Source organism: Sphaerodactylus townsendi, linkage group LG03 (assembly GCF_021028975.2).
Source record: "Sphaerodactylus townsendi isolate TG3544 linkage group LG03, MPM_Stown_v2.3, whole genome shotgun sequence".
Lineage (NCBI taxonomy): Eukaryota > Metazoa > Chordata > Lepidosauria > Squamata > Sphaerodactylidae > Sphaerodactylus > Sphaerodactylus townsendi.
Genome location: NC_059427.1, coordinates 162,390,252 through 162,417,324, shown reverse-complemented (window position 1 = coordinate 162,417,324; position 27,073 = coordinate 162,390,252). Strand labels below are relative to the sequence as shown.

The 27,073-nt window shown below is 48.4% G+C and overlaps 2 protein-coding genes across 5 annotated transcripts in view; one reads left to right on the top strand and one right to left on the bottom strand.

Annotated features, from left to right (window-relative positions):
- The window catches only part of SYN1 (synapsin I), a 203,880-nt gene that overhangs the window by 112,739 nt on the left and 64,068 nt on the right, over positions 1-27,073 (top strand). The gene's annotated exons all lie outside the window — the stretch shown is intronic.
- On the bottom strand, positions 543-19,322 carry TIMP1 (TIMP metallopeptidase inhibitor 1). Its single transcript, XM_048490235.1, has 6 exons — positions 19,178-19,322; positions 17,666-17,830; positions 10,156-10,253; positions 5,574-5,691; positions 3,767-3,888; positions 543-850 (listed from the first exon to the last, which is right to left on the bottom strand). Exons 1-6 carry the CDS (start codon positions 19,239-19,241, stop codon positions 644-646), a joined length of 774 nt encoding a protein of 257 aa, XP_048346192.1. The 5' UTR covers positions 19,242-19,322; the 3' UTR covers positions 543-643.

The window sequence follows — 27,073 nt, the reverse complement described above, 5'->3', positions numbered from 1 at the left end:
CACCGGGCCTTTGGAGAGACCAGCTGCTGAGGGTTCCCCTGCCCCCTCCTCTTTACCCCTATGGGCCCTAATACCATCAGGACCCATTATTTTTTATTAGGAGGGTTTGTAAGGACGCAGGACGATGCTTTTAGATACGACTGTTGTTTTAATTATATGTATGTATTTAGATGATGTTTTATCTGTACACCGCCCTGAGCCCTTCGGGGATAGGGTGGTATACTAAATTTAATTAATTAATAATAATAATAATAATAATAATAATAATAATAATAATAATAATAATAATAATATACAGAGGCAACAACAGGATAGTCATAATGGTAGGAAAGACATGCCGAATGATGGTCTTTCAAGCTACTGGTGCTCCCAACCCCTGCGTTTTACCCTAAAACAACTCTGAGAACGATTTCAAGGGTTTTTTTGTACATGTGTCGGACTTTTCAGATGTGCAGAAATTTTATTCTGCATTAGAGGCCGTTGCTGTTGAGCCGTCAGGCGTAACATTTGAGTAAGGAAGAACGAAGCTGGTGCAGAATGGGTGACCTGGAAGTGATTTATTTAAAAATAAGGACCCAGAAAGCAGGGTAGGTGAGCCATATACATCGGGAGTACTCTAACCCCATTAGCGTCCTTGGGGTTGTCACTGCTTCAGGAGGCTGCGTCGAAGGTTCCCGGGCCCTTGGGTGACGAGAACTTTCCAGGAGCAGGCATCAGTAGTGTTAAGCCGAGGCAGGCAAGCCATGCGTTTGGCTTGCGGGCCATCCCATACCCGAGACTCTAACCCATCTGTCCACAGGCACTGAGAGTTGGAGGAGATTTCAAAGGGCACCGAGGTACAGGGCATGATCTGTTGACGAGAGAACGACAGGGATTGGAGGATTACGCAAAGAAGATGTTTCCAGCTGCTCGCCAGGCACGACACATTCTCTTATGCGCTGCTTAGCTAGAAATCAGCAACCGGCAGCTGCGGGACTCAATCCGGCCCCGAGGGCTTCCCATCTGCCTCCCGTGGTCCCCAGCATCGGATTCCTACCTCCCTTGCTATTCGCTTTAGCCAATTTGAGCCATGGGAGTTAAGGCAAAGGGCTCTCTGCGCTGCTCTCGCCAGCAACAGAAGCATTGTCAGAGCTGCATAAAATTATGCATGGGGTAGAAAATGTTGACAGAGAGAAATTTTTCGCTCTTTCTCACAATACTAGAACCAGGGGGCATACCTTGAAAATGCTGGGGGGAAGAGTTAGGACTAATAAAAGGAAACACTTCTTCACACAACGTGGGATTGGTGTTTGGAATATGCTGCCACAGGAGGTGGCGATGGCCACTAACCTGGATAGCTTTAAAAGGGCTACAAATCTTGATCCTCTTTGATCTGAGATTGCAAATGCCTTAACAGACCAGGTGCTCGGGAGCAACAGCCGCAGAAGGCCATTGCTTTCACATCCTGCACGTGAGCTCCCAAAGGCACCTGGTGGGCCACTGCGAGTAGCAGAGAGCTGGACTAGATGGATTCTGGTCTGATCCAGCTGGCTTGTTCTTATGTTCTTATGTTCTTATGTTCTTGACTGCTTGTTCCAAGAAAAAGGGAAATGGCAAAGCGCAGCTGCAGGGCATGAGGGCTGGGTGTTCCCAGCTCCTCGGTCACTGTTCACACTGGGGAGAAGGGGGGCGAGAGAACCTTTTTTGGTATATGGACTTACATAGTAGGGAGTCAATGGGCAGAGCCACTGTTGATATCCTTTCCCTCCTTGCACCATTCAAAATATGACCACTTAAGAATGAGGGAGAAGCCCTGCAGCACAGCGTGGTCAGCTGCAGTCCTGCAGTCAAAGCCCTGCTCACGACCTGAGTTCAATCCCAACAGAAGTCAGGTAGCCAGCTCAAGGTTGCTTAAATTGCACTTGCTGAAATGTATACCTAGCTTGCTGAGAGGTAAAGTGTAGATGACCAGGGAAGGCAATAGCAAGCCACCTTGTAAACATAGTCTGCCGAGTAAACGCCGTGATTATGAAGATAAAGAGTTTGGCTTCATATAGACCAGGGGTGTCAAACTCACGGCCCTCCAGATGTTCACGAACTACAATTCCCATCAGTCCCTCCCAACATGAGCATTGGCTATACTGGCAAGGGCTGATGTGAATTGTAGTTCATGAACATCTGGAGGGCCACGAGTTTGACACCTGTGATTTAGACCAATCATTCGTCTGGAGAATTTTTCCAACTATGAGAGGTCACCCCATGGGGCACTAATGACCTGGTGCTTGAACAGGGGACTAGTGGCCCAGTTGCTTCTTATTGAACCCTCTCGGAAAACATTTTCCCTGGTCAGATTCCTCCTAGCAGCACTGCTTTCATTTGCAACCCGATTCCACCATCCCACCAGCATAGAATAGGGAGCTACATCTTCCAGCTGGCTTCACTCTTGTACCCCTATTATTCCCTTCCCCTGCTCAGCGGATGTCATCAGAATTATGCTGGTTCCAATGACAAAGCTATCTAAGGATAGGTCTTTTTTTTAGTCGACCATTTCCAGCCATTGTGGAATGATGTCAGCAGCAGTGGCGTAGGAGGTTAAGAGCTCGTGTATCTAATCTGGAGGAACCAGGTTTGATTCCCAGCTCTGCCACTTGAGCTGTGGAGGCTTATCTGGGGAATTCAGATAAGACTGTGCACTCCCACACACGCCAGCTGGGTGACCTTGGGCTAGTCACAGCTTCTCAGAGCTCTCTCAGCCCCACCCACCTCACAGGGTGTTTGTTGTGAGGGGGGAAGGGCAAGGAGATTGTAAGCCCCTTTGAGTCTCCTGCAGGAGAGAAAGGGGGGATAGAAATCCAAACTCTTCTTCTTTTTCTTCTTCTTTCAAGCTTCATGGGATTCTCCAGTGAACAGAAGATGTTTTTTGTGAGCCCTCCCCATGCAATGTTCCCTAGAAGGACTTGTTCTAGGGTTGCCCTCTGTGACGCAGGCAACTGAGGGGAGCTGGGACGGAAGTTGGGGAGCATCACGAATGGCACGGCAGGATACCACAATGTCATTTCCAGTCAAAAAATCCAGACGTGACATCACCTCTGAGTTTTTGACTGGAAATGACATCACAACATTGCTCAGTGCTGTTTCCTCCCTCCAGCCCTGCTGGTCTTTTGACAGAAGGAGGAAAGTTGGTTGCCAAAGCTGGCAATTTGACAGGCCAAGGCCGGTTCCTGAGTTAAGGTTGCCACCTGGAGGTCTCCTGCTATTACAGTTGATCACCAGATGATCAAAATCCGTTCCCCTGGAGAAAATGGTTGCTCTGGATGGTGGATCTATGGCGTTGTCCTTCCCCTCCCCAAACCCTGCCCTCCCCAGGCTCCACCCCCAAAATCTCCAGGTATTTTCAGTGGCGTAGGGGGACAAAATGGTGCCCGGGACAAAATGGTGCCCCCCTGCGCCCTGGTGGGAACTACACTTCCCAGGAGACCTTGGGGCTTGCAAGGTCTCGTGGGAAGTGTAGTTCCCACCAGGCCATTTTTTTCAGCCTGAACTCAACAGGCCACTTTTTCAGCCTGAACTTTTTCAGGCTGAACCAAGGTAAGTGTGGGGGGGGGGTGCAGGGGGCAATTTTCCACCCCCCACATGACCCCAATGGTGCACTCCTGTGGCATGGCGCCCCCCTGCCCCGTTGCAGCTACGTGTCTGGGTGTTTCTCATCCTTCAGCCAGCAATCTCATGCCTGAATGCTGCTAACTAGGCCCATGTAAGCCAGTGTCACTTGGAGGCAGCCCCTCACCGTGCAGTTGCAGCCTTTCCTGTACGTCAGACTCAGGCCTCGCCTCTGTGCAGGAGACAGCTGAGCCCACGGCTGGATAAAGGAGCAGGATGTAATCATCACATCGTCACCTTCCAGCATCCCTGTTGGATACAAGAGAAAGTAGACAATGTTTGGTGTCGCTGGTATCAGGTAGGCCGGGCCCAACATGTCGAGGCATCCAAGGAGCAAGAGCTTTCAGGCGCTCGAATTCCTTCCTCTCTTCCCATTGATTCTTGGTTGCTTTTTAACAGAATGCCAAAACTCCGGCTTTTATCTGCTTCTTTAGTACATAGGTGTCAAACTCGCGGCCCTCCAGATGTTATGGACTACAGTTCCCATCATCCCCTGCCAGGATCATGCTGGCATGGGGATGATGGGAACTGTAGTCCATAACATCTGGAGGGCCGCGAGTTTGACACCTGTGCTTTAGTGCATGTTATGGTAGGTCCATCTAGGCCAGTGGTGGCGAACCTTTGGCACTCCAGATGTTATGGACTACAATTCCCATCATCCCCTGCCAGGATCATGCTGGCAGGGGATGATGGGAACTGTAGTCCATAACATCTGGAGGGCCGCGAGTTTGACACCTGTGCTTTAGTGCATGTTATGGTAGGTCCATCTAGGCCAGTGGTGGCGAACCTTTGGCACTCCAGATGTTATGGACTACAGTTCCCATCAGCCCCTGCCAGCATGGCCAAATGGTTCGTGCCAAAGGTTCGCCACCACGGATCTAGGCATTCCATTTCAAGAGCCCTAAAGCCATTGTGAGTTTTGTAAGAATAATGTACGTCGGGACATTACTTGGGCTTCATTAGAATGGGCTGTCCAGGTAATGTGAACCGTATCGCTCGCTGACTTGGAAGAGCAGATAGATTTGAATGCTAATGAAGCAACAGTTCCTTTATATGAAGAACAATTGGCAAGCCTGCACGCTAGGCAAAACAGCTGTTCTGGCTATGCTCCGCCAACAGAGTAGAGCAACAGAGGGAGAGTCCCTTCAAGCATGCAGAAAATCCTGTCCCCTCGGTGAACGCCAAAATCAGTCTTCACATATCCCCCTCACCCTTCCCGTATGGGTACCTTACAATTCCTCTTTGGGTTAGGACAGAGGTGGGATCCAGCAGGTTCTCACCAGTTCCCGAGAGTGGGTTACTAATTATTTGTGTGTGCCAAAAGGGGGTTACTGACCGTTGAAGGTCCGCTACTTTCCGGATTGAGGAAATTCCATTAGGTCCAAAAATCATACAAAGAGTCCTGTTTGTTTCCTATGTGGCTACAGTTAGCGAGAGGTAGAAAATGGGGATAATTCTCCGGTTGGGCTGTTTTAAAAAACATGTTTTAGAAATATGGTAAAGTTCCTTGTTTAAGGAAAGTATCCTTCTTTTGATTTCTAGAAACAAAATGAAGTACTTGAAAGTATTAAGTATTTGACAGGCAGCCAATTAGAGGAGAAGTAGTTGTTTCTGTTGGCAGTAGACGATAGGACTTGCTATAACGAGTTTAAATTATGGACAGAAACATACCAGCTGGAAATTAGGAACTTTTTTTTTACAGTAAGAGTTTTTTTTTTACAGTAACGAGAGGTATTAATGCCCTGCCCCCAGAAATTGCCACGGCCGCGCCCATTTGGTCGGTGCCCTGCCCAGCCCCATTGGCACTACACCACTGTTTGAATCCCACCACCATGGGAACCTGTTACTAAAATTTTTGGATCCCACCACTGGGTTAGGAGCAAGGAAGAAAAAGATGTACACATTTGCCAAAGCAATTTACTGGGATTCCTTACCTGCAACTACATAGTCTTCTCCATTCATAGGGGCCTTGTGTTCATATCCACAGAGACTTTCCATGGCAGGGGTGTGGAGGAAGCGAACATCTTGCATCCCTTTGGGGGCCTTGTAAATCTGCAGAGGGAAGGGAAGGGAGAGAATGAGCTTTAATGATCAGGAAAGGGGCCAGCTTGACAATTGGGTTTCTGACGCAGATGAGAGCTTTTGGTCGTCCCAATCTCAGTTCTTAAGCTTGCTCAAGAAATCATTATTCTTCAACCTCAGTTGCCCTTGTGTGCTTCAGTAGGCACTTTGAAGACAAACAAGATGGGAAAATGTGGAGCCTCAAGATATGAACAGTATAATCCTGAGCCAGTCTATGCAGAAATCAATCCCAGACTTCACTGGGTTGTATATGAGTATTAAGTGCTGTCAAGTCAAGTCACTTCTTTCTCATGGTGACCCTATGAATCAATGCCCTCCTAAACATCCTATCAGTAACAAGCTTACTGAGGCCTTGTAAACTGAGGACTGTGGCTGTTGGAATGAGCGACTTCTGCATGCCTGGACACTAGGGGGTGCTGTGTATCTTACTCTATGTTCATGGTGGCGAACCTTTGGCACTCCAGATTGGAGTGCCAATTGGCCATGCTGGCAGGGGCTGATGGGAATTGTAGTCCATAACATCTGGAGTGCCAAAGGTTCGCCACCATTGCTCTATGTTGTTGCCTCTCTTGTTTGCCCTCCTTGGGGCTTTCCCCACTACAGAAGGGAGCTACAAAAGGTGCATTTCGAGGTTCCACTTCAGTGGAGGCGATTACAGGACTGTTCCCTTGCAGCAACTAAGTTGGCCCCCTGGAACCCGAGCCCCAAAGTGGGCAGGATCATCTTGGTGCCTGTTTCGCTCCTCGATCGTGATTGGCGCTTGTGTTACGGTGGGAAACGGGAGCGTTCTTTTTTTTTTTTACAGTTTTTACAGTTTACAGTTTACAGTTACATGTGCTTTCTACCTGCCACATACGAGCTCTCCGGTTTCTGCATTGCCACAAAAGCGGCTCATGATTCGGTTGCGACCGGATGAGGTGTTAATGGATTCCGATGCTTCCCCGCTTCGTAGCGGTATGCGACCTTGTTCCGGCAGAAAAAATTGTAAGATTTTCATAGCTGCGGCGAGGATATGTCACCCAGATTCTGGAAGTAGGCGGGGGGGGGGGGAACTGAGACAAAACAATGTTGAGCTCGGTGGCAGTGGGGATTCACTGAGGCGAACCTAGGTAGAAACCAGTTCAACTCTGTCAGTGGGGAAAGCCCCCTTGTCTGGGCCAGGAGACCGCCCACTAACTTCCTTTCTTCCCCATGCTGGCCACTTCTCTCCTAGCCTTTGCCCTGAGTGCATGGACAAATGGCTGCATGCATCAGTGTAGCTTTTCCACTGTAGCACTATCTCACTTCCACACACATGACGGTGTGTTAGAGCGCCCACTTGTCGTAGGGAAAGTAATTCTTAGATTAGGGTTTCTTCCTATCTACCTCTTTCCTGGAACAAAGCTGTGAACTGGAGATGCTTGAATAAATGTAAGTTTTACCTTTTACATTTATGTCTTGGGAAGTTTCTATAAAACTGCACTCACACACACTACTGGGCTGATCCATAATTCAACTAAATCTAACAATTATGAACAGTATAATCCTGAGCCAGTCTATGCAGAAATCATCCCCAGACTTCACTGGGTTGTGAATGTGTATTAAGTGCTGTCAAGTCAAGTAACTTCTTTCTCATGGTGACCCTGTGAATCAGTGTCCTCCTCAGCATCCTATCATTAACAAGCTTACTGAGGCCTTGTAAACTGAGGACTGTGGCTGTTGGAATGAGCGACTTCTGCATGCCTGGACACTAGGGGGTGCTGTGTATCTCACTCTATGTTGTTGCCTCTCTTGTTTGCCCTCCTTGGGGCTTTCCCCACTACAGAAGGGAGCTAAGGTCGACTCGGTTCCCTTCAGTGGAGGGCGATTCCAGGCTGTCCCCACAGCAACTGAGTTGGCCCCCTGGAACCGAGCTAAGTGGGTGGGATCATCTTGGTGCCTGTTTCACTCCTCGATCGTGCTTCCTTTACAGCGTTAATCCATTTTATGTTGGGTCTTCCTCTTTTGCTGCCACCTTCAACTTTTCCGAGAATTATTGTCTTTTTCAGTGACTCTTGTCTTCTTCAAAGTTAGACAGCCTCAATTTAGTCATTTTAGCTTCTAGGGACAGTGCAGGCTTGATTTGATCTGGAACCAACTTGTGTGTTCATTTGTGGGGTTTTTTTTGTCAGTCTACGGTATCTGTCACGCTCTCTTCAAGCATCACACTTAGTCCCTATTAAATTTGCTTAGAAGAGCAACCTAATGGCAGCAGAAAGAATACAGACTGCAGTTGTAAACTTGCGAAATAAGCCAGTATCTTTCCCCCTATCTTAAACGTGGGACTATTTGAGATCTACATCAGAAGATAAGCCAGATAGGGAAAAAAATCAGTGTACTGTGAGCTTTCAAAATTCCTCCAAGTGGAACACCATGACGTTCTTTCTCATTCATGTTTGTCCTGCCCATTGCAGGAGGTAGCAAGGCTGCTTGCCACCACTGAGTTTTGCAACGTGGAGGGAATCTTCCTAAGCAGACCAGTTCTACCTTGTACTAGGAGAGATGGATCTGGGTTCCTGCAAGCTGAGCAATTTGCTTGCTTTCAGCTACTTTCCTTGTGTTTGCTTTTTTCCTGCTGGTAGCTAGTCATCCAAAGAGAGAAGAGACACCCCTCCAACCAGTGAGTCATGATGCCTTATGCTCCCATTCACTTAAATGGTCATCTGTTGCTCAGTTGCCACAAGGTGGCAGCAAATCTTTTCTAATGAATGAGTCAGGGACATGAAGATCATAAATTGTACAGTATATTTATCTGGCACAACTTCCTTATTTTTTGTTTGTTTTTAAAATGTGTTGTTCGTGCAACAATGTCATCAGTAACAGAAACACCAAGTAAACTTCTGTCCCTTTCTCAAGACCACAGGGGAAAAAATATAAATACTATGTAAAATTATTTATGCATAGCATACCAATGTTATTTGTAAAAAAAAAAGAAGGATTAAAAAGAAGACAAAGGGACCAGAATAGGTAAGGATAGACCAAGACAAGCCACACAGATTTCCATTAAGAGTGTTTATATATAGGATACCAATATAATTTGTAAAAAAAAAAAGAGTAGATGGATTACAAAGAAGATAAAAAGACCAGGGTAATGATAGATCAAGAAAAGCCGTGCAAATTTCTATTCCAGCAATTTTTAAATATTTCCAGTTCTTTCAAAATGATTATTCTCTCCACCTCCCCTTCTCATCACTTCACCCATATTAACCATCCATCCATCCATCCATCCATCCATCCATCCATCCATCCATCCATCCATCCATCCATCCATCCATCCATCCATCCATCCATCCATCCATCCATCCATCCATCCATCCATCCATCCATCCAAATCCATCCATCCATCCATCCATCCATCCATCCATCCAGTGTCATCATCCATCCATCCATCCAATCCCAAATCCATCCAAATCAAAGTCATTAAATCACCATCCATCCAAAATTAGTCCAATCCATCCATCATCCATCCGTCAAATCCCATCAAATCAAATCACCGTCATCCATCCATCAAGTCAAATCCATCCATCCAAATCCATCCCAGAGTAAATTGTCCGTCAAGGTCCATTATCGAGCCTAGGTAGGGATGCCAGTTCTGGGTCTGGATTCACCTGAAGATTTGGGAGAGGGAAGGGATCTCACTGCAGCCACAGAGCCCACCTTCCAAAGCAACCATTTTCTCCAAGAGAATTGATCTCTGTCAGCTGGAGACCGGTTGTAATAGTGGGTGATCTCCAGCCCCTATCTGGAGGCTGACAAACCCATGGCCAGTTGCCACAGTTGGGGGGTATTAATCTCTTTGTGAAAGTACAGTATATAAAGAAAAGTAACACCTTTAATATGTCACTCACATATATAAAAACATGTATTGAATACGACATATGTTAATATGTCAATAACATATATCCAAAACGTCCTTTTCCATATACACTTCTAACATACTAAGGATACTAGGGATGTGGGTGGAGCTTTTAAAGAGTCCATATTCAGCAAAGGTTTCATCCAGGCAAGAAAGGAAAAGGAGCTGTGGGTGAAGAGGAGGACGTGGGGGTGGCCTCTGTGGCGGTCCCAGGAGGACCGCTTGTATCTAAGACAGGGGTCTGCAACCTGCGGCTCTCCAGATGTTCATGGACTACAACTCCCATCAGCCCCTTCCAGCATGACTAATTGGCCATGCTGGCAGGGGCTGATGGGAATTATTTATTTATTTATTAAATTTATAGGCTGCCTCATCCCCAAAGGGCTCGAATTATAGTCCATGAACATCCATGAACATCTGGAGAGCCGCAGGTTGCAGACCCCTGATCTAAGATGTAATTTTCAACTTTTTCTTCCACCCGTCACTGACACTTTCACTGAGAGTAGCTGTAGCAAATTACATGGGGGTGGGAGGGTTGGCAGGTAGGAGGAAGTACTTACCTTGTTGGTTTTGAACTCGTAGACCAAGGTCCACATAGGTTCTCCCATGGAGATGTTGAGAGGTTTCTTGGAGACACTCATAAATTTTCCCTTGATCACTGCAAAAAGAGATCTAATGTCACATCCTCTTACTACCGTCTCTGCCAGACTCCCCCCATCAACTTTGATATAGATTTTAGTTATCCTAAGGAGAAGTGATGATGTGGATTCCTCTGACTCCAAGTGCAATGACCTGTCCAGATTTCTCTCTTTTGGAGCTTGAGATTCCAATCCGTAACTGCTCTCACCAGATTCTACCATAGAAGTACTCTACTAGGCCAGTGGTGGCGAACCTATGGTACGGGTGCCAGAGGTGGCACTCAGAGCCCTCTCTGTGAGCATGTGCAGAGTGCCCCGCCCCCCCACATCTAGGCTGGCCTGGGCTGCTGGGCTTGATTATTAGCATTAAACCTAAGACCTAGATTTGGGGAAGCAGTGTAGGCAGAGGTGGGATCCAGCAGGTTCTCACAGGTTCCCGAGAGTAGGTTACTAATTATTTGTGTGTGCTGAGAGGGGGTTACTAATTGGTGATTTTGCCATGTGATTTTTGCCTAGTTACGCCCCTCCTCTCAGCAGTAGTGTGCAGAACTGGAAGCAGTCTAGCAGGAGGTGCACTGGAGTGCGTGGCAGCCTGTGCCTACGTGCATTCGTTTCCCGCCCAAGGACTGGCACAGCGGCCACGTCCTTGCCACAGCCCCACCCAGGAATGCCCCACCCCCGAAATGCCCGGCCATGCCCCCATCGTGCCCCGCCCAGCTCCATTGGCTCTACGCCACAGTTTGAATCCCACCATCATGGGAACCTGTTACTAAAATTTTTGGATCCCACCACTGAGTGTAGGTTACCCTGTTAAGCGCTGTTAAACCCCACTGATTTTCATGCGAAGAACTAAAGCACGATCCTTTACCTGGGAGTAAGCTCGGTTGCTGGCAATGGGGCTTGCTTCTGAGAAAACCCACCTAGCATCGTGATTCCCCCATTGGAAGAGTTGCATGGTTGCTTCAAAGCAAAGCCACCGACTACCACTGAGCTTACTCCTGAGTAACGCACGCCTCGGAGCCAACCGTTTTTTTCTAAAGGAAAACCTCAGCATTCAGGTTAAATTGCCGTGTTGGCACTTTGCGATAAATAAGTGGGTTTTGGGTTGCAGTTTGGGCACTCGGCCTCGAAAAGGTTCGCCATCACTGTACTAGGCCCTCTGTTACAGAAACTGCAGTACTAAATAAACTCCTTTCCTTGGATTTAAATAATTCGTGCCTGCTGTTTGGGAAATCTGCATGGCTGCAAAATGTGAGAAGGAAAACATGGAGCCCGGTAGCTCTTTTCAGGGTTGATACAAATGGCAGGAGTCCTGGGGTCCTGCTGGGACCCCCCCCACACACACACTGACAATGAGCCTGTGACCATTTGTGCTCATTAGGAGAAGGTTGGGGACTGAATTTGTGCCCTTCTTTCTTCCCCAATTCAAAGCAGTGAAGAAGGCATGCAGAGATGTAACCCTCTTTAGATTCTCCTTGTAATCCTGCCCAAAGCAGCATTTGGAGACAATTGAGATAGTAAATGGAGACTGGTGTGGAGGTCCTATACAACCCCAAATCCATGTGTATTCATCCCCAAATATAAAATATCAACATTTGGAGAAATCCCGTGATGCATTTTTATGTGCAAACAAGCTTGGACAGATTTGGAAGAAAGGAGACATATAAAGAAACAGCCTCTAAACTCTTTGTAAGGGCTCTTGGAAAGTTGAGGTGATGACTTTTTCCTCTTTTCCCTGTCTTCCCCGATTCCCATCTCCCCTGAAGACCTCCAAACAGGGGAGGGGAAGCAAGAGCAGGGGCATAGCTGTGTACATGGGCACCTTGGGCTCTAGCCCCCGCCCCGCCCCCCTCATTACACCTATGAGGGAGAGAAATTGTACTCAAACAATGGAAATCCCTTCCATTAGAGGAGGTTTTCTGTAGATTTTAACCAGTGGTGGGATCCAAAAATTTTAGTAACAGGTTCCCATGGTGGTGGGATTCAAACTGTGGTGTAGTGCCAATGGGGCTGGGCGGGGCACAACAGGCAGGGCTGTGGCAAGGACGCAGCCACTGCGTCGGTCCTTGGGCGGGAAACGAATGCACGCAGGCGCAGGCTGCCACGCACGCCGGTGCACCTCCTGCTAGACTGCTTCAAGTTCTGCCCACTACTGCTGAGAGGAGGGACATTACTAAGGCAAAAATCACGTGGCAAAATCACCAATTAGTAACCCCCTCTCAGCACACACAAATAATTAGTAACCTACTCTCGGGAACCTGTGAGAACCTGCTGGATCCCACCTCTGATTTTAACTCAAAATTGTATACATAACCATACTGTGTTACACTGCTATTTGCTGATTTATTAAAATCCATGCAATGAAAGCTTTAAAATACATATAGTTTAAAAACAGAGTTTTCATCATTGCAAAGAGAGCCGAAAACTGTGGTGATACCACACCAAAACTTTCTTTTGCTATTGCTAGGACTTTTTTTTCTTAAAGAAACCTCTACATTTTCCAGAGTCATACATCCCTACCCCAACTATACTGTTACATGAAGCCTATCCCTTCTCCTTCAGGTCACTGACAGAACAGCCACAAAATATTTTTCAATAAATAAATGTTGGAGCAACTATGACAGCATATTACAAATTTTAAAGCAAATAAATAATTCTAAGGTACACTTTGCAAATCAAAATGAAACAAGAATGGAGAATAAAGATTTGCCTAATTTAGTGGCACAAGCTGTCTGTACTGAAGGCAACTCTTGGATATTATCAAATTAAATTGCTACATTTTACCTGTATCACAAACTCTGGGATGAACGGAATTTAGACATATCTCACCACCAGGGGGCAGTGCAGCATATTTGAATTATTGTTGGTTGGAGAGGTTAGCATTTTTAAAGTACTTTAACTGAACTGTGCGGGTCCGATACACTATTGAGGATTACTGGCATACTTTGAAGCGTGATCAGATTTCCATTAGGCCTGCCAAAATTCTTCTTTTCCTCTGGCCTGCTTTCCCTGCTTGCCACTGCTTCCTGACCTGCAGAAATGGATCAGTCTTGGTGGACGTGGAGGGATGGGAAAAGCTTTTCAAATTAATTTCTGCAGGCCAGGAAGCTGTGTAAGTTGCAGGAGCTAGAAAAAGTGTTTGGGAATGGTAAATCCACAGGCTAGACCAGTGATGGCGAACCTATGGCACGGGTGCCAGAGGTGGCACTCAGAGCCCTCTCTGTGGGCACGCACAGAGTTCATCATGTAGGGGGGAAATCGCCCCCCCCCCACCTAGGCTGGCCTGGGCCACTGGGCTCGATTATTAGCATTAAACCTAAGACCTAGTTTTGGGGAAGCAGTGTAGGTAACCCTGTTAAGTGCTGTTAAACCCCACTGATTTTCATGCGAAGAACTAAAGCACGATCCTTTACCTGGGAATGGCTTTCGGTTTGCTGGCAATGGGGCTTGCTTCTGAGAAAACCCACCTAGCATCGTGATTCCCCCATTGGAAGAGTTGCATGGTTGCTTCAAAGCAAAGCCACCGACTACCACCGAGCTTACTCCTGAGTAACGCACGCCTCGGAGCCAACCGTTTTTTCTAAAGGAAAACCTCAGCATTCAGGTTAAATTGCCGTGTTGGCACTTTGCGATAAATAAGTGGGTTTTGGGTTGCAGTTTGGGCACTCGGCCTCGAAAAGGTTCGCCATCACTGGGCTAGACTGAGGCATCCTCGGATAGGTTATTTCTTCTTGCCACAGCAGCTGCTGGTTCGGCACAGTGCTAATTGTGCTTCTCTGCATTTCTCTTGCCCCAAACCCAGACTTTTGTAGCAGCCATCCTTCCCTCCTGGAGATGTGTTCGTTTTTAAAACATCAGGAACTGGCAAATCACTATAACGTTGAAATGCTACAGCAATTCACCAATTTTCGCTTTTAAGGTAAAAGCACCGGGTCATTACTAACATATGGGGTGACGTCGTATCACAACATTTACTAGGCCAGCTTTGATTATGGAGTGTTTTACCACTGCCTTCCGTGGTCATCCACACTTTACTCCCAGTGAACTGGCTACTCATTTCACCAACCTCAGAAGGATGGAAGGCTGACTCAACTGTGAGCCAGCTACCTGACACCGACTTCCATCCGGATTGGGGATGGAAAGAAAGAATCTTTTAAAGAAAGAATTAAAAGTCCACAAAGGGCACGGTGGGAAGAGATGGCATTGGCCACCGTGGGGAACTGGAGCAGGGAAATGGTGTTGGTGTGGGATGGACCAGAAAACCTCTCCCATTCCCACGGAAGTGACCCCCGAGTTTGCTGCCATCTTTCCAAAAATATCATCGTCAAGCAGACTTGAGAAGCATCTGCGGTTGTTTCCGCACGGCCACGCTGGGGGTTGGGTCGGTGTACATGATGCCAACCCAACCCGCCCGGGACCGCAAACTACCGGGAAGACGGCGCCGCGCTGTGCCGTCGCCCGATCGACTTACCTTCCCTGAGACCGTCCAGCGCGTCGCCGAGGCCAGGGGACACGCCCCCCTGCCCTGTGTGACTGCTCTGGAGTTGCAGGGCGGGGGGGGGGGCATGTCCCCAGGCCTCGGCGATGCGCCGGACGGTCGCAAGAAAGGTAAGTCGATTGGGAAAGGGGGGAAGGGATGGTGCCTTCCACCCGCTGCCATTTGCACGGCAGTGATTGGAAGCCGCTGTTTCCCAAAAACCTCGCTCAGGGAGCGAGGTTGGGAAACAGCGGCTTCGCGCCACTGGGGAGAAGTAAGGGCGGCGCAGCTGCAAAGCAGCTGCGCCCCCCCATGCGAACAGCTCCCTGGGGACGGCGTTTTTGCCGTCCCCAGGGCGCTGTATTTGGCCCGTGCGGAAAGGGCCTGAGAATAGCTAAGGAAAAGCCACAAAAGAGCTATGATGCTGTGTGGAAGCGAGCGGGGGGGGGGGGGCACCCACTTCTGATCAGCACCAAAGCCAGGTCAAATAGCCAGTGCTGAAGTGAGCATAACAACTGGTTCTCTAATTCTGTGCATTCACACTGGGAAATGGTCCAAAGTAAAATAATCCCAAGGACTGCGAACCCCCCCCCCCGCCCCCCCCCCCACCACCAACCATTGCAATTCAGACATTGCAATTCACAGCCCAAGGCGGCCAGGGACTTCGCTGCTGCCATGCCACCCCTCCACCTCTAGAGGATTTTCTGGTGGTGCAGGGAAGCGGGAAATACAGAAAAACCTCCCTGACACCAGAAAGCCCTCCATAAGGCTCAGTGGAACTCTGGGAAGAAGAAGAAGAAGAAGAAGAAGAAGAAGAAGAAGAAGAAGAAGAAGAAGAAGAAGAAGAAGAAGAAGAAGAAGAAGGAGGAGGAGGAGGAGGAGGAGGAGGAGGAGGAGTTTGGATTTATATCCCCCCTTTCTCTCCTGCAGGAGACTCAAAGGGGCTTACAATCTCCTTCCCCCCTCACAACAAACACCCTGTGAGGTGGGTGGGGCTGAGAGAGCTCCGAGAAGCTGTGACTAGCCCAAGGTCACCCAGCTGGCGTGTGTGGGAGTGCACAGGCTAATCTGAATTCCCCAGATAAGCCTCCACAGCTCAGGCGGCAGAGCTGGGAATCAAACCCGGTTCCTCCAGATTAGATACACGAACTCTTAACCTCCTACGCAGCGTGCCTGGCTGCAAACCTGGGGTGAAAGCTGACTAATGTCAGCTCCATCCCGGGAATGCCTCCAGCATGCTTCTGCTGCACCAATGAGGCTGGTGGCAATGCGGGGACACTGATGCAGTGCCCAGTGCCACATCCAGGCATACTGGAAGAATGCAGTGGCTGCCCACTGGTGTGTTTTCCCCTCTGCCTGGGTCAGTGCCTCCACAGGACAATTTGCCCTCTCCACCTGGATTGAGCTGTTAGTACGTATTTGGTATTAAGATGACATTAACTCACTAAACTGGCTTAACCGAGCGTGACTGTGAGCTGGAGCTAGAAAATCCGAAAGACAGAGGCTTATTTGCAAGCACAGGCTCCCATTTTGGATAGCCTGTTTTCCTCTATACCAGTGATGGCGAACCTTTTCGAGACCGAGTGCCCAAATTGTAACCCCAAACCCACTAATTTATCACAAAGTGCCAACATGGCAATTTAACCTGAATAACCCCCTCGAGCAGGGGCCAGCCTGCTGTAGCCTCCAGCAAATCCCACATGTGCCGCTCTGCACCTCTCTACCATCTCTGCCCCCTCTGCCCCCCCCCCCCCGGGAGCAGCCACCTGGAGCACAGGCACCAGGCCCACCAGCCTCCCTGCTCGCTGAGGTGCGCACACATCAAGTCCAGCGGCCCAGGCCAGCCTAGATGTGTGGGTATGGGGGGGGGAGCGATTCCCCCACACATGACAAACTCTGTGCGCGCGTGCCCACAGAGAGGGCTCTGAGTGCCACCTCTGGCACCCGTGCCATAGGTTCGCCACCACTGCTCTATACAGTGCAGACTGAAACAATCAATGCATGTGACTGTTGTGGGTTTCCCAGTCTGTGTGGCCTTGGTTTAGTAGTTTTAGCTCCTAATGTTCCACCCACATTGATGGCTGGCATCTTCAGAGGCATGTCCCAGTAAGCTGAGATTCTCTCCACGGCACAGCGTGGATTCCATGCTTTTCCTTTGTATGAGAAAACAACAGAATCTAGCCACCCTGGGGCATAATATAATGGGTAACATGGAAAGGCTGTATCAGGATCAGGTGTGGTTCTTTGCTGAAGGGAGCATCAGGGCCCGGCATGACGAAGGCCGATTGCCCACTGCACCTGTTCCCTGCCCTTGCCTGCCATGAAAAGTCACGCCAAAAGGGCTCTCACTTTCCCAGTGGAAAGTAAGAAGCATGCACGGGACAAGAAGAAGAAGAAGAAGAAGAAGAAGAAGAAGAAGAAGAAGAAGAGGAAGAGGAAGAGGAAGAGGAAGAAGAAGAGGAGGAGGAGGAGGAGGAGTTTGGATTTATATTCCCCCTTTCTCTCCTGCAGGAGACTCAAAGGGGCTTACAATCTCCTTGCCCTTCCCCCCTCACAACAAACACCCTGTGAGGTAGGTGCTGACTGAGAGGCTCCGAGAAGCTGTGACTAGCCCAAGGTCACCCAGCTGGCGTGTGTGGGAGTGCACAGGCTAATCTGAATTCCCCAGATAAGCCTCCACAGCTCAGGCGGCAGAGCTGGGAATCAAACCCGGTTCCTCCAGATTAGATACACGAACTCTTAACCTCCTACGCCTCCTACGACAAGAAATCTTGCCTCAATACGCCTCCTCTCTTGGTGCGCCATGAAGAGGAGGCATGTAAGAAATCTTATCCCGACACGCTTCTGGTCCCACTGCACGCCAGAGCACTGATGGGTCATCGGCCAAAGGGCGTCTACACTGGTCAGGTCAAAGCCCACCGGGAGGAGAGGCGATTTACTCTGGTAGAAACTCACCAATATCAGCCGTGCAGTATGCAGTCTGGGGGTGTCTGGGAGCACAGGAGCAGGCTTCCGTGTAACCCAGCAGAGTGAGGAGGAGGAAGCTGGCTGTCAGGAGTCCACACATCTTAGCTGAGCCCATTTTTTTAAAAATCAGAGAAGAAGGGTCACAGTTGTGTCCTAGAAGGCAGAGAGAGAAAGTTATGTCAGAGGTGGGAATTTCAGGAAGCTGGACCTGAACGTTTGCCAACCTCCCAGTGAAGCCTGGAGATCTTCCAGAATCACAACGGCTGTCCAGGTTACGACGATCAGATCCCCTGGAGAAAATGGCTCATTCAGAGAGCAGATTCTGTGACGTCACATCCTGCCGGAATCTCCAGGAATGTCCCATCCTGGAGTCAGGTGGTAAACCTAAATACCAGGAAGGAGGCTGTGGGTCAGGGAATCTGTTGACTGTTTCAGCTATGACCAAGAGGGGCTTTTCCATATGGGCTGAACAAAGATCTTTGTGTCCAGGTCCTTTGAAAGAGGAAGAGGGGATAAAAACCTGAAGGCTGAAATGAAGAAAGGAATGGGGTGGAAGGGGGAGGTCCACAGTGCCCTCGTTCAAAACTGGGAGCAGTTTGGTATTGCTATTCAGATATAGACTTACTAGGGCAGTGGTGGCGAACCTATGGCACGGGTGCCAGAGATGGCACTCAGAGCCCTCTCTGTGGGCACGCGCAAACAGAGTGCCCCCCCCCCCACATCTAGGCTGGCCTGGGCTGCTGGGCTCGATTATTAGCATTAAACCTAAGACCCAGTTTTGGGGAAGCAGTGTAGGCAGAGGTGGGATCCAGCAGGTTCTCACAGGTTCCCGACAGTAGGTTACTAATTATTTGTTAAACCCCACTGATTTTCCTGCGAAGAACTAAAGCGTGATCCTTTACCAGGGAGTAAGCTCGGTTGCTGGCAATGGGGCTTGCTTCTGAGAAAACCCACCTAGCATCGTGATTCCCCCATTGGAAGAGTTGCATGGTTGCTTCAAAGCAAAGCCACCGACTACCACCGAGCCTACTCCTGAGTAACGCACGCCTCGGAGCCCACCGTTTTTTTCTAAAGGAAAACCTCAGCATTCAGGTTAAATCGCCGTGTTGGCTCTTTGCGATAAATAAGTGGGTTTTGGGTTGCAGTCTCGGCACTCAGCCTTCGAAAAGGTTCGCCATCACTGTACTAGGGACATTTGATCAAAAAGAGAACCATATTAGGAATAGGGCCAGGGGGAGAGAGGATGCTAAGAGTAAAAACCTGACTTAACGCACCTGACCTAAGAATCGCTGCTGCTGCCTTGAAAAGGAAGCAAAAACGAACAACGGGACCAGAAGTGAGAAAAGATGGAAGTCCTTGTTGGAATGCCCCTGAAATTCACTGGCTGAAAACTCAGAGAGGGCCGAGGCTTTGGGGGAAAATAACCAGCCCTGTGTAAGAAGCAGGAGTGTGGATAGGATCTGGCGTCAGTGAAAGAAGGAATAAGTTTATCTTGCTCACCTCGCTGTTCTCTGCAGCTCTTTAGGCGTCTCCTGCCAGGGCAGCCTACAATTGCCAGCCCCATCTGGCTGGTATTTAAAGCTCACCCGGCTTCCCCCTCCACTCCCCCTGCTTTTCCTGTCCTGGCTGCCAAAGGGGCGTGACGGATGCAGCCTGTGGTTTCGAGCAGAGAGCCAGCCGTGCCAGGGCGCGGTGATCATGGCCTGATGAATCCATCTCCAGAGATGGGAGAACGGAGCATCCGCCGCCGCCTTCAAGGAAGGGTTTCTTGGGAAGTTTTGCATTGCTCAGTTGAAACGAAGTTATGTGGGTGTTTCGAAAAGGTGTCAGGGTGAAATTCCAAGGAAGTTCCTTAGAGTGGAACTGCAAAGCAGGCCTTCCAGGAGATGACTGCATCATGCTGGGGGGAGTGCCTTAATTTTTTATAGATATAAAGAGAACAGAAAAATGAAAATGGAATAAAAACAATTCATTCTAAGAAGAAGAAGAAGAAGAGTAGTAGTAGTAGTGGTAGTAGTAGTAGTAGTAGTTTGGATTTATATCCCCCCTTTCTCTCCTGCAGGAGACTCAAAGGGGCTGACAATCTCCTTGCCCTTCCCCCCTCACAACAAACACCCTGTGAGGTAGGTGGGGCTGAGAGAGCTCCAAGAAGCTGTGACTAGCCCAAGGTCACCCAGCTGGCGTGTGTGGGAGTGTACAGGCTAATCTGAATTCCCCAGATAAGCCTCCACAGCTCAGGTGGCAGAGCGGGGAATCAAACCCAGTTCCTCCAGACTAGATACACGAGCTCTTAACCTCCTACGCCACTGCTGCTCCTGCTTCTTCTCCATCTTGTGAGTCTTCATCTTTGCTGTGAGCAAGGCTTCTGCTGCTAAGGTGGCAAATGGATGGGAAGAAGCCGTCCTCTCCCAGCCATGCCCACCTCCACTACGCTTGTGGCAGCCGGGGGCGCTGGGAGGCTGGCGTGCATCCGATGCCGCATCCCAGTGCCGGGGAGGGCTGTGTGGGATGTGTGAATCGTCTCTCCGCACTGTTCCTATGGGCGAATTTGTGCCCCCTTTGGATGGGGCCATGAGACTCTCTAAACATGGAGAATAATATGTAAATTAGAGGAAAATATGTAGATTGGAGATGGAGACATGGAGAAAAATACGTAGATTAGAGATAGTTACTGGCTATTACTGCGAGTCGAAATATTGTGAGTCTCCATCTTGTGAGTCTTCATCTTTGCTGTGAGCAAGGCTTCTGATTGAGTATTGTTGGTGTGTGGATTTTTTTAAATGTTCCTTTGGCAGTAGCTGCCACCATAGTGCAAACATCTGCACTGTGTTCATGCAGTTCAGCTGTGGCAATATTTTGCGGCTGGCTCTGTCACCTGCAGCGGCCATTTTGTGGCAGCCATTTTGTTGCTGCTCCCCCCCCCCCCACCCCCAGTGCCATGTTGGAATTCCCAACGTGCCTACAGGCTCAAAAGTGTTGGGGACCCCCACTCTGCGGTTTTTAAACCCTGGGAAGGGGCTCTGTAAAGACTGCCACAGATTCCTGTTTCCAAAGAACACCTTTCCTGCCATGATATCCCACAGAAATTATCTCTAAAAATAATTTATTTATGCATCTTCCGTTTCTGTACATAACAGCTGCTAAATTGTTAAGAAGAGAATACGTTCAATTTGAGTTTATAAAAACATCATGATCATAGCATATAACTAGCTATCTAGTAGCTATCTAGGTTACCAGCCATGTATCATTTCGATGTAGATTGGAAACAGAGACCTGATTTTTGATGGTCAGCAACATTTCCTGTAAGCTGCAAGCTCGTGTGCCGAGGTGGGATCCAGCAGGGTCTCATAGGTTCCCGAGAGTAGGTTACTAATTATTTGTGTGTGCCGAGAGGAGGTTACTAATGGGTGATTTTGCCACGTGATTTTGGCCTTAGTTATGCCCCTCCTCTCAGCAGTAGCGCGCAGAACTGGAAGCAGTCTAGCAGGAGGTGCCCCGGCGTGCATGGCAGCCTGTGCGCATTCGTTTCCCGCCCAAGGACCGGCGCAGCAGCTGCGTCCTTGCCACAGCCCCGCCCAGGAATGCCCGGAATGCCTGGCCACGCCCCCGTTGTGCCCTGCCCCGCCCCATTGGCACTACGCCACAGTTTGAATCCCACCACCATGGGACCCTGTTACTAAAATTTTTGGATCCCACCACTGCTTGTGTGGCTGCATGACCACCATACTGGTGCTTACGCAGACAAGGGGCCACCCAACAGAGGGACCTCTCTCAGGTAGCTCAGTTCTGCAAAGCATTTTCGGACTGCCACACGGTTCCAGGGAACACTTAGAAGGAGCACTCACTTGTCAGTTTGAAAATGTATCAGTTTTGTGGGAGCATTTCGCAGGTTGTTTCACTGTGTTTCTTACTAACTGTGCAAAGCAGTGCAATTGGCTTGTCGGGTGTGCCCGTTCTCACACAGCCCAATTGATTTCTACTACCCCGCCAGCTTTGCTGCCAACTGCTCCATTCCTAGGGCAATTGGTTAAACAGACAATTAGACCATTCACAAATCATTTGTCAGCCATCAATAAAGTCCTGCCCTTCAGTGCTTTATTAAATTGGCCTCTGTGACACTAATGACTGACGATCAGTTTGAACTGGCACTGTCTTTGCCCTTATGCAGATTTTTTGCAGGGGGCCGGGAGACAATTGGTCCAGTGGGAGAATGAATTTTAATTCAATCGAGACTGCTGTTTGTGTTGCATATACTTTATCCCAGTGATGGCGAACCTTTTCAAGACCGAGTGCCCAAATTGCAACCCAAAACTCATTTATTTATCGCAAAGTGCCAACACGGCAATTTAACCTGAATACTGAGGTTTTAGTTTAGAAAAAATGGTGGCCTCCGAAGCGTGCGTTACTCAGGAGTAGGCTTGGTGGTAGTCGGTGGCTTTGCTTTGAAGCAACCGTGCAACTCTTCCAACGGGTGAATCATGACCCTAGGTGGGTTTTCTCAGAAGCAAGCCCCGTTGCCAGCAACCGAGCTTACTTCCAGGTAAAGGATTGTGCTTTAGTTCTTCGCATGAAAATCAGTGGGGTTTAACAGCACTTAACAGGGTTACCTACACTGCTTCCCCAAAACTGGGTCTTAGGTTTAATGCTAATAATCGAGCCCAGCAGCCCAAGCCAGCCTAGATGTGGGAGGGGGGGCACTCTGTTTGTGCGTGCCCACAGAGAGGGCTCTGAGTGCCACCTCCGGCACCCGTGCCATAGGTTCGCCACCACTGCTTTATCAGGTGAATCTATAACGATATTTTACAGATACCCCTGTTGAAGCATATACAAAATTCCTAGGAGAGTCTTAGTTGAATTCAAACTCATTTTCCCACTGCACCCATTGTCTCTTATCTCGTTTTTAGCACTGTGCTTAGTGGAAATCCACCTTTCATTGTTACATTTACAGGCAAACCAAATGAAAAGTAGTTCACGGCTTGGTACGACCTGACCTTACTGAGCGGTCGTCTCACATCTGATTGCCACTGTAAAATACAATAACTTTCGCAGTTGGATGTGTTCGTACCCCGCTACTTGGGGCGCTGACCTGTGAAAGAAATTTGTGGATGCTCATCTTAAGAAGGCAGTTTGCTCTTCTCATTAAAATTGAATGAATTTATTAGCAGATCTGGACTTTAATGTAACTATAGAGGTTTGTAAATACATCACTGCTGCTATTAGATGTCATTCGTTGTTTCCTAAATAATGAGCAGCATCAAAATTTTGTTTTATTGCACTCTTCTTTTGAGGGAACAGGCTTTAAGACCCAGATAGGAATTGAGCCCTGACAGCAGGTTGATGAACTTTCTATTTTGCAGCCAGCCTGTGTCTTCAAAAAGGATTTCTCAAATGGGTGACAGCCCATGGCCCATGTCGGGTGTGACAGTGGTGGAATCCAAAAATTTTAGCAACAGGTTCCCATGGTGGTGGGATTCAAACTGTGGCGTAGCGCCAATGGAGCTTGGCGGGGCACAATGGGGGCATGGCTGGGCAATCCAGGGGCGGGCCATTCCTGGGCGGGGCTGTGGCAAGGACACAGCAGCTGCGCCGGTCCTTGGGCGGGAAACAAATTCACGCAGGCGCAGGCTGCCACGCACGCCGGTACACCTCCTGCTAGACTGCTTCCAGTTCTGCACGCTACTGCTGAGAGACGCCCTAAGGCAAAAATCACGGGGCAAAATCACCAATTAGTAACCCTCTCTTGGCACACACAAATAATTAGTAACCTACTCTCGGGAACCTGTGAGAACCTGCTGGATCCCATCTCTGGGGTATGGGTTCTGTGCCTGGCATGCAGGCAACAAACTGTTCAGGAAATTTTTAGTGAGACTTGCCCTGGTCCTTGTGGGGCTTCCCCGGCCTTTGTCTGAACCCGGTGATGGTGCAAGCACTCCGTCACGTTCCCCTGCAGAGTGTATTGCTGTTGCAAAGCGGCCATGTTCCGACAGTATCACTCGAGTGACTTTAAAGATTGTAGAGCTGGCGTAAATCAGAGCATGACTCACATGACGGGGATGAGGTTGGTCAGGAAATAAAATTCAGCTTAGTCAATTAACACCCTAGGTCATTTAGAGGATGTGCCCTGGATGAGGGGCCAGGGAGCTCTGGATAACTCTGCTTAACGTAGCTTCTACAGTCAAACCTTGGTCTTTGTTGCCCTCGGAGATCGATGGTTTTGGTCTTTGCCGGTCGCCCATGGCCGTTTGGTCGCCTCGGAGATCGGCGGTTGCCTCGGCTTCCATCGGCTTCCGAGGTGACTTTTGAATATCTCCGGTGCACCGTTTGCCTGTCACAATGTCACAAATTTGACACCAACCACAAAAAGATTAGAGAGGGAAGTTTGCTCCTGAGAAGGGGTAAGGAAGGAGAATGTAAACCTGAAGGGGAGATCATTTGAGTCCATGTGGTCCTAACTATAGTTAAGAATGGGCAATGCTATGCCTAGATTGGATGTGTGAAAAACATTTGATCAGGATAGATCAATTACCCTATTCCTGGAAATAGGGCACTGCCAAGTTTACTTGGGGTCCAGATAGAATCACAATTGATTTTTACGCACTACCTTTGTCAAAACCATTATTTTGTGCATTATTGAACATGGTACTTTGATACAAGATCATTCATAGTTCATTGAACAACTATCACCAATACTTGCCTTTTTCAAACTGGTAAACACTAGAATCCAGGTGGAGTATTCTACAACAAGGAAGGTCCAGCATATTGAATTCTGAGGCGGAGGAATATACAATCCTACTATCATCTTTTTCTGAGACAGTATAGAAAGGAGTCTTGTAAAAAATAAATAAAGCACAAGTTAAAATACTTTGCATTTCAGATTATCCTCTGGATCACCAACCGTTCACAACATTTTTGTCAAAGAAAATAATTGGGTTACATTTGGATATTTTCAGCAGCTTCTAGCAATAGGAAGTCCAGGTCCCTTTCTCCACAATATATGCAGATTTGCCCAATCCACCCCTGGATTTGTTCTGCAAAATTCCATAGGCTGAGCATGTCAGGTTTCATTTCCTATTGCTGACCTTTATGGCTTTAATGTGAAGTGTGAATATGAATGAACTAAGTCTGCTGAAATCCCAGAAACAGTTCCTTGGTTTGTTGTGTGTTTTTTGGGGGGTGGGTGGGTTGAGAGAGTGTGGACTGGGCAGAATTATCAGAAGTCAGTCTCGGGGCTTTGAGGGTAGAACATTCCACATCAGAACTTGTGGAAGCAAAATAAAATATACAAAAATTATTTAATTTGTGTAGTACCTAGTGGGTCTGAATTTGGATTTTTCTGATTAAAAACAAACTTAATTTGGTGCAGATGGCCAGAGGCAGAGCAAGGGGAAACCGTGTCTGGGGTGCGGGCGTGCCTTGCTCCCTTGCAGCAGCACCACCCGCTCCTGCCCTGGAACACCCCTGGAACGCCCCGGAACACCCTGCCATGGCCCTGCCATGGTCTGGCCATGCCTCCACCGCTGCTCCACCCGGAGTGTCGAGCGCCCCCGCCCAGAGGTGGGATCCAGCAGGTTCTCACAGGTTCCCAAGAGTAGGTTGCTAATTATTTGTGTGTGCCGAGAGGGGATTACTAATTGGTGATTTTTGCCTTAGTTACGCCCCTCCTCTCAGCAGTAGCGCGCAGAACTTGAAGCAGTCTAGCAGGAGGTGCAGCGGCGTGCGTGGCAGCCTGCGCCTGCGTGCATTCATTTCCCGCCCAAGGACCGGCGCAGCGGCTGCGTCCTTGCCACAGCCCAGCCCAGAAATGCCCCACCCCTGGAATGCCCAGCCATGCCCCCATCATGCCCCAGCCCGCCCCATTGGCGCTACGCCACAGTTTGAATCCCACCACCATGGGAACCTTTTACTAAAATTTTTGGATCCCACCACTGCCCCTTCCCCGTTGGCACTACGCCACGGCAGACGTCACACAGTCTTGTTAATGGATCCCCCTCACTGACAGCTCAGTGCTTAAGAATCTGGTCTAAGCTCTAGCCAGACATCCTGAGAAGCAGCCCGGTGGTAAGTTCTTTACAAGGAAGAACAAGGCATTTACATCTTTTTAAATTTAGACATTTATAAGCCACCTTGAGATCGGTTCGAGGCAACTTTCAATTAAAACAGCAAAAGAAACTTCTTTGAATACAACCATTAAAACCATAAAAACTAAAAAGCCGATGCCGTTACAAAAAAGGGGGTGGGTGGGTTTCCAAAAATTAACACATCCCTATTCTTTTGCATTTAGGTACAGTATTTTCATTGTTTTTTTCAAACCAGAGAACATAGGGCTGCATGTGTGATTCCCCTACTGCCCCGAAATGAATGGTGCAATAATGTTGGGATGCAAGATGACATGCAGTCTGTTTAGAATGCCTTGCAAATGTTCTATATCTGCTTTTGCAAATGAATGTCCTGAATGCGTGGGGCCATTAACGTGAAAGTATCTGCAGAAAATAAAATGGGAGGTTTCACAGCTCCCGGGGAGCATCTTCTTTCTTTCTTTCTTTCTTTCTTTCTTTCTTTCTTTCTTTCTTTCTTTCTTTCTTTCTTTCTTTCTTTCTTTCTTTCTTTCTTTCTTTCTTTCTTTCTTTCTTTCTTTCTTTCTTTCTTTCTTTCTTTCTTTCTTTCTTTCTTTCTTTCTTTCTTTCTTTCTTTCTTTCTTTCTTTCTTTCTTTCTTTCTTTCTTTTATCTATCTATCTATCTATCTATCTATCTATCTATCTATCTATCTATCTATCTATCTATCTATCTATCTATCTATCTATCTATCTATCTATCTATCTATCTATCTATCTATCTATCTATCTATTAAATTAAGTACACCACCCTATCCCCGAAGGGCTCCCACTTCCGCCTCCCTCCAGGGCTGCACCCACTCAGGTTTGCCTCTTTCTTGCAACACTTCTCTGAAGTAATAGCGTCAAAGGGCAGGGAGGAACCGTGATGTAAGGAGTGTGGAATGGAAAACTCAAGGTGAAAGTCAAAGAGGAGGCACGTGGACCCAATCGGGAATAATATGGGGTGTGTGTGTGTGTGTGTGTGTGTGTGTGTGTGTGTGTGTGTGTGTGTGTGTGTGTGTGTGTGTGTGTGTGTGTGTTGGGCATGAGGTTAAGGACATGAATGATGCTTCAGACCAAACTTCTTTCAACTCACACTGCCAGGTAAGCAGATTGCTTTGTAGACGAAGGCTGAAAGTGAGTTGCTGATGGCCTCTGGAAATGGTTTCCTTATTACAAGAGGTGGAGAAATTACAGCCCAATCCGAAGCTTGTGGCGGTGGGAGAAAGCACTGCCCCACGATCTCTAGGAGGGCTCTATGGGCTTACGCCACCCAAAAGGATGGCATAAGCCCAACCCCCC

Excerpts from the sequence above, each read along its gene's own strand:
- TIMP1 (XM_048490235.1), bottom strand. The coding sequence starts at position 19,241 with ATGGGGCTGGCAATTGTAGGCTGCCCTGGCAGGAGACGCCTAAAGAGC. Across the intron at positions 17,831-19,177 it reads GAGCTGCAGAGAACAGCGAG|GACACAACTGTGACCCTTCT; the intron begins GTGAGCAAGATA and ends TCTGCCTTCTAG. Across the intron at positions 10,254-17,665 it reads ATACTGCACGGCTGATATTG|TGATCAAGGGAAAATTTATG; the intron begins GTGAGTTTCTAC and ends CTCTTTTTGCAG.